This window comes from Struthio camelus, chromosome 10 (assembly GCF_040807025.1).
Source record: "Struthio camelus isolate bStrCam1 chromosome 10, bStrCam1.hap1, whole genome shotgun sequence".
NCBI classification, from domain to species: domain Eukaryota; kingdom Metazoa; phylum Chordata; class Aves; order Struthioniformes; family Struthionidae; genus Struthio; species Struthio camelus.
Genome location: NC_090951.1, coordinates 18657227 through 18669249, shown reverse-complemented (window position 1 = coordinate 18669249; position 12023 = coordinate 18657227). Strand labels below are relative to the sequence as shown.

The following is a 12023-nucleotide window of genomic DNA, read 5'->3' as shown; positions in this document are numbered from 1 at the left end:
GTAATTTATACTCTGATTTTAAATTTATCAGAGTATTTTTCCAAGTAAAAATCAAGCTCTAAATATATTTCTAATCCAAAAAGAAGAAATTTGAGAAATACTTGAGCATTGCAGTTTTTCTTCACAACATCCCAAAGATGACAGCACAAATGACTTGACTTGTTTAATAATCTGAAAAATGTTATCACGTTTTAAACTGTTTCCTACCATCTGCATGGATTAGAGAAATTAAATGCATGACAAAAGAACTTGTAAGTGACAGATGAGGGGGAAAAAAGGGCACTAGCGTTTAGTTGCCTAAGCTATTCAAAACAAAAATTACTCCTCCAGTAAGTCACTTCTAAATACTGGCACACAAAAGGAACTTTTTCTACACGTAGTACCTGTTCCTCTGTTTTAAGATCTCCAAATTCTTGCATAAATGTAGATTCAGCAGGAAAACGCAACGGTTCAAGAAAATGAAGGAGGCTAAACAATTCCTCTACTGTGTTCTGCAGTGGTGTACCTGTTAGCAGCACTTTATGCTCCTATAAAAAGAGGGGAAAAAGAAGTCTTGCATGAGCTTATATGCAAACATTTAGTAAAACATTTTTGTTAAACCTGAGTGTCATAACCTGAAAGTACCAATTCTCAGTGTCAGTAGGTACATATGCAATACACACAAACTGATTTACAAAAGACCACTTTCTCTTCTGGCATCTGTGAGCCAGTTCACCTAGTTATAGCCAAGTAATAAAGAAATGACTGAACAACTGTTACCAGTTATATTTACACATATACAATCCCCTCTCCCAACAGTGTGGAAAAAATACACTGAGTATATAACAGAAATCAAATCAAACAACTTACATATCCTCTTCGGAGGATTTGCACCACCTAACAAACTAAAGTAAAAGTCAGGTGGGAGAAGAAAACCCGAAAGTAGCCATGGCACACCTTGCAGTAGATGCACCAAAAACTCAAGACGCATTTTAGTATTATCTTTCAAAATCTTGCCACTATATCACATAATACCTAAAGTATAAGATCAAATAATCATCCTATCTTAACAAATTCCACTACTTGTTTAGCAGTATTATGATAACTGGCTTTTAACAAATAACTTGTTTAACATATTTTCTAGCTTCTTTTAAATGTACTGATCATTGCACAAATACTCACGCAGAAACAAATTTATTACTCAAAACTCTCTTTAATCAAAATCATAATCAAAACAGACTATAAAAGAGCATTAGCAGAAACACATTCTGCTCGCATTTAGTGGGTACCCCAGTTTAGTCCCTCAAAAAACACACCAGGACCAGGTCTCAAAATAAGAATATATTTCAGGAGAGTATCAAGAATGGGTATCTCCACAGTCAGTCTTTTTTGACAGGTAAACAAGCTGGCGATTTATTATACTACTGTACTTAAGTGCTTTTACAGAAAAAAAACACAGTAAAACCACATAAGTGAAATACAGCCACTCACAAGGTTCATTAGCTTTAGTCCTTCCAAGAGTTTGCAATTTTTGTTCTTTAGTCTGTGCGCTTCATCAATAATAACACACCGCCACTCAATTGCATTGAGTTCTGGACAGCCACCAAGAATCATTTCAAAAGTAGTGATAATGGCTTGGAATCTGTATGTACCTCGAACGATGCGTCCCTAGAGATTTACAAACACACCTTGTCATATTACACCTCAAACCTACTCAATTTAAAGATTTCATTGCTGAAGTTTTATCCAAAATCAGACATGAGATTTTACGTTACAAATTGTTTTATCTTCCCATACACATTTAGTAGGTCTATATAATTCTGTAATTAATACTAATGAATAATTGTCCATCATCAAAAATCCAATATTGTCTAACCAACAGTAACATTCTAACTACTTCTTAATTACAGATATCGTCATCTAATAAAACTGCTGCAACAGGAGTTTGTAGGCAATACTACATTTCTAATCCCATGAAAGTCTGAAAGAATGATTGACAGAAGAAACGTACAGTCAATCAATCAAAATATACAACAGTAACACTTTTAGCATTCATACAGCAAGTAAAAAACAGCACTTGAGCCAGTAACAATCAAGTGAACACCTTTTATCTTATCTAACTTACTTTACTTGATTGGTCTGACAAAGAGACTATGTCACGTCTTCAATAAGACAGTTAGCATGTAATAAATCACTAGAGAAATAAGACATCATTTTAATATTTAAGACATGGTTCAAAAGAGAAAGCTGTTTCGTTTTTAAAGAAAAATAGCCTTATCAATTTTGTAAAACAGCATGACGGTTTAATACTTGCTTATCCAGAAAACACAGAAAAACGAAAAAAAAAACCCAACTGTTAAAAAGATGGTCAGATTTCAAGTTTTTTACATTTCAATCAACGTAAAGTAATTAAGATAGAAAAGCAAATTGTACGCTAGCAAGGTTAGTTTACTCCAGGGAAAGGAAGTTAATAGCTACCTGAAGGCAATATTAAGCTTAATGAGCTACACTTTCTTTCTTACTGTTCTCCACATTCAGGGCCCAAATGCAACTATCTGCATACACTAATCTCCACACAAATGTTGGCATCGATGCTATTACATTGCAAAATTGCTCAGCACACTGTAACAACATGTATCTTGCTGCAACCAATTTCACAAAACTCACTTAGTAAACATATGTTAAAGATTGACATGTAAAAACCCTAAAAAAAAATACATGACGGTATGGAAAATGACTTTCACTAAGATGTGTATGCAGATAACATAAAGTGTACTTTTAATTACTACTACCTGAGACAGGTATGGGGTAAATTAGCGGATGCAAGTGACATTGTAATACCTGGGAGTCCCTGAAGTACATTTCATACTGCTGAATCATCTGTCTGCTGATCATACTTCCATGATACACTACAACATTAAGGTCAGTCCACGTACGAAATTCTCTTTCCCAGTTTGTTATAGTGGAAAGCGGAGCTATGATCAGAAAAGGCCCTCTTATACCAGACAGGAGGATTTCATAGAGGAATGTAATCGACTGAATGGTTTTGCCAAGACCCATTTCGTCCGCTAAAATGCAATTCCGTCTGAAAGAAAGACATATTTATTTGTTATTAGGGTCAAAGAACGTACAGTCATTAGAGCTGTGACTCAAATGGAGTACTTAGAAAAACAGAGCTCAAAGACGCCAGTTTAAAACAATAGTCAAAATCGTGGAACTGGAGAAGATGCTCCTAAGTGTTGCCCGTTTATGGGATAAATGTATTTGGTACATAAAAACATTGGTTTCTCAATCATATTCAGCACTTGCAAAATCTGAGAAAGGACAGTTCCACAGATTTCTCCTAAAAAAAAAAAAACACCTCACAAACCACTAAGGCTATTCTTTTGGGATTACGTCTGCCCTAATTAAAGGAAATTAAATTAATCAAACAGATTTCCTATATGTACATTCACCTTGACAAACCTGCTAGAAACTAAAGATGATTCCATAAAAGTCACAGTATAAGAAATGCAAAAAGTGTCCCACCTACGCTCATACAAACAAAGTATACCGTAGCACCGCTGCCAAATTTCACCCACTCTATTTCCAAACGGAGACAGAGATATATAACTGAATTATTACACAAAGTATCACTAGGTGCTCACCCTCAACCACATATGTTCACCTAGGTGCTCTAACAGCTATGCAGCGAGGTGAATGACAGAATAGTTGGGGTTGGAAGGGGCCTCTGGCAATCATCTGGAGCAGGTTGCTCAGGACCACGTCCAGTCGGCTTTTGAATATCTCCAAGAATGGAGGCTCCACAGTCTCTTTGGGCAACCCATGCTAGTGTTTGACCGTCACCAGAGTGAAGAAGTATTTTCTTATTTTCAGATGGAATTTCCTGTGCTTCCACTTGCGCCCATTGCGTCTCATCCTGTCACTGGGCCCCGCTGGGAAGAGCCTGCCTCCATTGTTGTCACCCTCCCATCAGCTATTTATATGCATTGGTAAGGTCCCCCGAGAGCCTTCTCTTCTCCAGACTGAACAGTCCCAGCTCCCTCAGCCTCTCCTTCTATGAGATGCTGCAGTCCCCGAGTCATCTTTGCGGCCCTGACTCAAACTGAGATCTTTTTCTTCCTCCAGATCGTGAAATTATACACCTAAACAGGATGCTTGCTGACATAAACTCTCAAGTGGAGGTAACTGATACTTTGGAAATAAAACAAGCAGGAAGATTAACGGATAGATACCTAAACTAGATACAGAGAAAATTCATACTTCCGGAGAGAAAAAACAAACAAACAAAATCTTGAAAAATGGACATGATACCCTTCAAACAATGATTACATTCTAGTTAATATATCATAGCATGAATGACCAAAAGTTTAATTAGATTACAATATAGGAAATATAAGTAACCAGTAATTTTATTTGAAATATATATTAATTCTATAAATCATTTTGAAAGATACAAGTGCAGCAGTGAAAGTATCATTTTAAACACGTTTAAAACATTATTTTCATGGACTATTCTGATAACAAACAACACAAACAACAATTATTTCTTAGCTGTTTGAAGAATTCCTGCATTTTCTTAAGGGGAAGAAAAAAACCCATTGCTTCCTAAAAGCTTGCATTTTTTGTGCAAGTTGTTTCTTGGCTTAATTTCCTCTCAGCCATTAAATTGTTTTCAGTTAGGTCAGATTTATTCTTCATCAGCTTAATTTTTCGTTAGTCTTGTTGGTAAGATACAGCTGTACACCCAAATGAAGAGAAACTTCAAATTTTTTTCAATTATAACTTTTTGGCTAAGTGCAGAGAAGGTAGGAAAAGTTCATTTAAAACAGTATTCATCTACTGTGACACATTTATTCATTTCATATTTTCAAAGTTTATATTAAAAATATTCCATGCATATACCTATTGTACCAGTTGAATAGGAGCCAGTTCAGTCCTTCCAGTTGATACTCCCTGAGCTGATTGCCATTTTTATATTCTCTGGACTGCTCTATCTTCTTCCAGGAGTTTGGAGGTGGTCGGTCCTTTAAGAGAAAAGTGAATGGATATGCAAGTTGGCACACATCTCCTTTTTTCAGAACATTTTTACCTACTAGTTCCCGAGTGTAACAATTTCTGTTGTAATTATTCAGTCTTAATGATGGAAAGGAGTCCTTGTTATCACTGCTTACTAATGATAATGATTAATAAATCCGGTTTATCGTCTATAGAAATGAATACTTTAAAAATTAATTTAAAGCGATAATATAACTGATTTCTAGAACTAAAAGTGCAAATAGCTTGACACATTAGTGTTTAATTTGAAACACTAACTCATTTATGCAACAAGGAGCCTTCAGAGAACCTGTCGAGAATCCTGAACGTTTCCCTGAGGAAGCTCTGGCAACACCTGCCCTACAGCCACAGCCACCCGAACATTCGCGACTATCGAGATCCCAGAAGTTTAAGCGCCTCTCAAATCTAAGGCTGTCCTTCCGAAACGGTTTAAGCCAATCTGCACTAAGGTACTGCGCTCTGACTCTGTACCTCTTTATTGCCAACGTCAGCATCAGCCGACACGACCCTGCCTGCCGCAGTAACCGGCCTTCCCCAACAGCTGCAGCTCCTCTCCCTCAGCCACGAGCAACCAACCATCTGGCCACTCTCCCACACCACTAACAGCCACCCTCCAGCTCTCAGGGCTGCAGGCAGCGCGCGCACCTTCTTGTGCTTTCTGGAGCTTGGGAACAAACACACACACACACACACACAAACAAACAGACAAACAAGCCTGTTGCTGATGCTGAGATGACCGGCAGTCTTGCAGCTCTACTTTAATCATCTTTTTCTTTCAAAGTCAAATAGCGCAACACAGATGTATAAACCTTTTCTTCCCAAGTGCCAAAATGGCAGCATTTTAAATAAATGCTAGAAAAATTCAGTAGACATAATCTGAAGAGGCTAATCACGACTTCCGTAATTATCCAGGGATGAGAAAGCATTAAAATAAAATCCAAAGCCTATAAATTAAAATACTGTGCATATTCTGTTATGTAAGGTAAATAAATTGGAACAAGCGTCGCACTACACCATGCAGGACATGTGCCTTACTCTGCGACAAGATAACTTTAAATAGAAGAACTATTTTCTTTTCTCCTACTCTGAGACAGGAGAATCACATTTTACAGGTAAAACAAATTTCCTCATTATACATACTTCTTCCTTTTAGTTAGACATCTATGAAAAGAAGAAAAACAAAAGCAGGAAGTAATTATGGAATCTATTTGACAGATCTCTGCCAATTTCCTTCAGCGTTGAAGCACAAGACAACTCTGGTCTCTACAGAAGAAAGGATGTTTATATTTTCTTCTGTTTTCTACTCATCATGATGATGTTTATGTTTTGTGAGAGCCAGTTAGAACGTGTTGCTCATCACCCACTTAACAGCTCAGAAAGTCATAATACTTCATACTTTTCCCTAAGGAAAATCACTTTTTAATTAACAAGTTACAAATCAGATGAAAACGTTTATCTATGCCTACTTGAATTCTTCTTCCTCTAGGTAACGAGGTTTACAGATCCTTTACGCAGACTGTCAATAAACCTTATGTTTCAATACAAAAATTTAAAGTTAGTAAAAGCAAATCCAATTTGCCAAGACAGACAAGTAAATTAGATATAATTTTACCAATCTTCTCGAGTCAGGCCTGGAAGCTTGCAATTGTTCAAATTCTTCTATTTTTGCTTGATCTACATCTTCTTTCAGCTCCCACGTACTGTCTTCATATGGCAATGAACACCATTTTACTAAATAGTAAATAACAGGCTGCAGAAAAAAAATTTTGAAATGTTATCAGCTTATGTTTAATTTAGTATACAGACTGTTAATATGAATTCTATTTGAGTAGTTAATTTACCTAAGACAGCTGGAAACAAAACCACCTTTCTGATATTTTTTAAAGGCAATCTGTGGTAATCTGAGTAGGTTATCAGTTCCTAGATTCCTCGGTGGAATGAGCAGAGTGTTTTCTACCTACTTGTCCTTGCCTTCTCATATTCTGCTACTTTGTTGTAGACCCCTGGGGACAAACAGAAATCTCTAGAGCATGTTTTGATTCCACTTACCCCAGACTAAATCTTGGTCTTGGGAAAGTTAAATTACTACAGTCACTACAGTCCATGAAAACAGAAAAATCTAACCACAGAGCTGCTACCTAGAATGTTTCCTGCATTCTCAAAATCCAGCTGTGTATGAACCTAAAACAGAGATCGCACACAACAGAAAGCTTTATAGGTCTGCTGGGATACCTATATGAAAATCTAGAAAAAGTCTAAGAAAACGGAGCTGAAATGGATGATTTTATCTCAATTGAGCAAATAAAGATTTAGAAGTTAAATTAAAAAGTGATACTTCATGAAGAAGTAGGAAGGCGGCTTGCGTCAATAACCCTTTTTTCTGAAAGCGTAATAATGACAAGCCTGTTGCATACACTGAGAAATAATTCTAACCCTCATCCCTTCTTTTTGAAGATTAATGCAGAAATCAGTGGGTAAGAGTCTGCTAATTTTGCTACGTAAGAGAACACAATAAGTTATCACAGCTATTCCAGCAGACTTAATAACAAACCTGTTAGTCTTTGTTCTTTGCTTCTCAGACTCTTTCTGAATTACACAACTTTGTTTTATATATAACGTTTTTTAATTTTCTCATCTCATACTTTTGTTTTGTAATAGTCTTCCAGAAGAAACACATAAAGTCCAAAAAAGTTTTGATTAACAGAGGGAAAGGTCCACTGGTAGCTAGCAAAATGGCCCTGAATCACGGATTGCCAAAAGCCTGGGGAGAGAGAGGAGGAGGAGGAAGGAACTGCCACTGGAGATATCATTTATACTCTGCCTTCTTGTGCATTCTTTAGCGAGCGACTGCTTGTCACCATCAGAAAAACAGGACAGCACATGGTATTAGCCTTTTGTCGGAGCTCACGTGGCAATTATTAAACCAAATCTTTGGCTAGTATTACATACTAATAAAAATGGAAGCCACTGCACGTTGACTTCTATTTCAAAATAGATGACAAGCATAGGAAATGACAAGATTAAAATGTCTCATTACAATTAATTTTTGAAGCTCAAAAATCATTAAGGTTTACTTTGAAATCTGCTAAAATACCACTACCTAGCCCTACATAGGGGTGTATCTTCTTGATTTGCTTTAAGATATATTTACCTCACCAGTGTCCTTATCTTCACATAGAGAGACTTCCAACACCCGGTCTACTTCAACATAGTCAGGATTAAAAGGTTCTTCTTCCATCTGCAATGCAAAATTAATAAAACCAGTTCTGAGCAGGGAACCAAAAAAAGTCGGTATATGCTGAGACTTACTATACTCGTGTTTGGCTGTACAGAAAAATCTGATTAGGTTTAAATGAATATGACAGTTGGAAACTATTGAGGCTTTTGCACACACCATGAAACCACCATATTTATGGAGATAACTGGGATCAAAGAGGGATCCAACATTAGAACAGAAAATGCAGAGTCATTCAGGGATGAAGTGCAAATTCAGCTGTGTCTAGCAGTTTGTACGCTATAGAAACCACACGTACTAAGATAATCTTTTCCCTTATCTTTCCCCTGTCTTGGGAAAGAAAAGGCTTTCCCAGGTCTTTCCATGGTCACTAGCAAGTAGTTACCAAAGAATTCTAATTTTAAACTATGCCAGTGAGGTTAACTTAGTGACTCCAGAAGATTTGCTCTTAAAATTACAATTCTATCTTCAGGACTTAAAAAACACCTCCCCCACCTGCCACAAGCCAAAACCCAGTCCTGATAGCTAAATTTTACTTCTCAACATTCAGGTATTCAATTTAAAAATGAAATATTAATCATATTTTCAAAGGGGAAAAAGGCGTGTTTTAATTGCATGTTTCATACTCACATCTGCAAAGAAGTGAGCTCTTTGTGCCTGCCTCAGTTTGAACCGCTTTATTTTCTGCTGGATTCTTTTATCCTTTAAAAGCTGTTGTTCTGTGGCCCATTCACAGTGGAGATAAGAGCTAAAATTACAGAGATTAAGGTTAATATATTAGTGAAAGCAAACGCTTAGTATGTATTTTTAGCATACAATTATAACAGTATAGTTTATAAACCTGAATTTCACTCAAACAAGAGAATACTTTTATCATTTAGGACAAAATTTGCTGTAAATGTTAAAATGACTACATTATTAAGCCTATTTACTCCTTCAAATAATCATGCTATATCTAGTTAAGGTACCTTTTTTTTTGGCCTAGGATCCACAGAACTCTAAGGATTCACAAATTACTTTCAAACAACCCAAGAAGAAAAGCAAGCGCATTTAAAGTGAACTTTTATGAACCAAATTTTAATTCTGCTACCTTACCTCTATCAGAAAAAAACAGAAACCCACAGGTTTAAAAAAAAAAAAAACCCCAAAACAAACAAAAAACCCCCCACCCCCAAATCACTTAAGAACATCTTCCAGAGGTACAAAGTACTGAATGGACTGAACTTTTTCATGTACTACACATGAACTCATGTCTTCATGGGTCCTACTCAGCTATACAGCTGAGCCAAACCAAAGGATCTTGATGAGCACTAGAGCCCACATCAGGAAGGATCATGCAGTGAGACTGGGTTGAAGGGAGGCAAGAAAGAGCAAAGCCAAAGGCAGAAGAAGGAAGCATGAGCATGCGTTTCGGTGGTAGTTGTACCATCTCGCTGTACCCCAAGTGAGCCTTTCTGAAGTTAAACTGGATGAACAGAAGTCTTATTTTCATCAGTTCACAAGCTCTCAAAAGATATGGGGCTCTTCTCTAGAAAGAGAGAACCACTACTGCTACTGCTGGCTAAAAGTGACTCTCAGAAGAACACTCAATCCTTTCAGGAAAGGAGAGCTAAAAGAAAATTTTTTCTTTCACGCTCTGGAAGAACGTGGGCCCAGAGTCTCCAAAATAATTACATTCCTCAGCAAAAAACTAATGAAATTGCTCATGTATATAAAATTAAATGTGCTTGCCTTTGCAACCTCAAGAGCTGACTAATAACAGGAGGATGGGTATGAAATGGAGAATAAGAAAATATGGAAAAAAGTTGCGTTTCTTTTTAAAACAGTAAGACTGACTCCCACATCAACCTCTCCTAAATGTAGGACACTAAATCTATGTTCACGAAATACCTTTGATTTAAATTCGTGAAACAGAACTTAATCTCAAGCATATATCCTCTGTTGAATTTAACAAATATACATTCCCCAAAAAGCGTGCTCCTTTGGCAACAACTGTCAGTTTATTAGTCAGTGTCTGCTTCAGCATACTGATAATTTGTAAATTGTTAACAAGATGATGCAGATTCTTAATAAATTCAAAATTAAATTTGTAAAACTCAAAGACAACAAAATCTGATCATAAGTAATGTTCAAATAATACAAAACTTGAATATGGCACTTGTCATTTAAATGATCATCTTCAATGAAACAGCTCCTCAATACTTACTAGTTCTTGTATTTCACAAAAAACTCTTCCGTTTCCACTGTCATTCCAGCAGACATCTAAGAAAGGAAATTCAGGGGACACGTAAAACGATGGACACGGAACACATTTTCAAATAAACAATTTTATCCTTTGACCTTCACTTACTTCTTTCTTTATTATCCTAGAAGATAAGATTTTGTCTACAATTGCTGCATCTTCTTCACTTGGATTCTCCTATAAATGAAGGAAAACAATGACATCTTCATTAACAGCAGTAAATACCCCCTGCAAACTGATCAGGCTCAAAGCCTTCACAGCACAAGTGGTTTGCCAAAAGATCAACAATAAAGACAATAACATTCTCCAATAACATTCTCTTTATGAGCCTGGAAGTACCAAAATTAAAATATATTATAGCTATTCCACCTTGGACATAGGCTTACCAGTTTTATTTAATTTAAAAAAAAAAAGAAAAACAAGAAAAAGCAAACAACTATTACTGCCTATTTCATTCAACTGATATTTGATTAATACTGCTTAGTCTAAAAAAATTACAATCCCATACGAAAACAAAGTATTTGCTCTGGAGAAATAGGTTTTTTCTGTTTGTTTGTTTTTAAAGCTAGGCACTTTCATATGCCCCGCTTAAAAGGAAGATTTTTCAGATTTATATCCAGAGAGAAATATATGTAAAAATACAGCAGTCTCGCACTTCCCCAAAGCATCAGACCCAAGGCTCACCTGCCAAACACATTTATAGTGCAAGCAGCAGTGATCTTGATGCTTTCCAGAAACAGACTCACTCTGTATGCCCTAAAAAGATGACCTGATGCAGTTGATGTACCCAGGATTTCTTTATACAGAGATGGAAGGATAAGGACTCTGGCAGACAGGTTAAACAAATTAATAAAAGAAAAACAACGCACTGTGCATCACACTCCATTTAATAGATCTCCTCTGGGCCCAGAAACCAGAAACACGCCGGGGAATCAGGCAGACCAGGGTCGTGCTTGTGAATTCCTGCAGAGCTTAGGTGTGAAACGGATACTGAATTACTCAGCTCTGCCAGGACTGGCACTGTGGTCCCAGAGCTAACGAGCCAATCTTTAAAGGTTGCTTACAGTAAAAAGGCACCTTCCCTCCTGCCCAACTTGTTCCCAACCATGCTGTCCTTCTCCCTCCCTTACAGCTCTGGCACTCTTTCAATTGTCTCACGAGCACTTTTTTGCTGGTTTTTTTTTTCCTGTTACTTTTATTTACCTAGAACAGCTCAACAAGAAGTTTAAGTACCAGAGCCAAACCAAGTTAAACAGTGAAGTGCAGACCTGAGGGGAAAAAAGGCAGGAGCATCCTTTTTCAAACTCAGTAAGCAGAGGCTTGGTTGCTTTTATAGTTCTAGAAGTCACAATAATACATATTAACACATGGCCTTTTCATATGCCTACACAGCACGACGCATTCTTCAAGACATACTTATCCTTAATTGTTACTTCAGTTAAATTGATGAACATTTTCAACCAAAGAAGAAGAAGAAAAAAACGTAATTAGTCATTACTTCCAGTTCTT

The 12023-nt window shown here is 36.7% G+C and overlaps 1 protein-coding gene across 20 annotated transcripts in view; it reads right to left on the bottom strand.

Moving 5' to 3' along the window:
* Positions 1–12023, bottom strand: part of CHD9 (chromodomain helicase DNA binding protein 9) — a 103973-nt gene that overhangs the window by 33506 nt on the left and 58444 nt on the right. For all 20 annotated transcript variants that reach the window (XR_011143345.1, XM_068956391.1, XM_068956384.1 and 17 more), the window contains 9 exons: positions 10623–10691; positions 10479–10534; positions 8903–9020; positions 8189–8275; positions 6650–6787; positions 4885–5006; positions 2821–3064; positions 1471–1647; positions 384–527 (listed from right to left, as the gene is read on the bottom strand). Coding sequence is in view for 19 of the 20 variants with exons in the window: in XM_068956391.1 (XP_068812492.1) it covers positions 384–527; positions 1471–1647; positions 2821–3064; positions 4885–5006; positions 6650–6787; positions 8189–8275; positions 8903–9020; positions 10479–10534; positions 10623–10691 (1155 nt within the window). In the remaining variant the exon portion in view is untranslated. The remainder of the gene's footprint in view (positions 1–383; positions 528–1470; positions 1648–2820; positions 3065–4884; positions 5007–6649; positions 6788–8188; positions 8276–8902; positions 9021–10478; positions 10535–10622; positions 10692–12023) is intronic.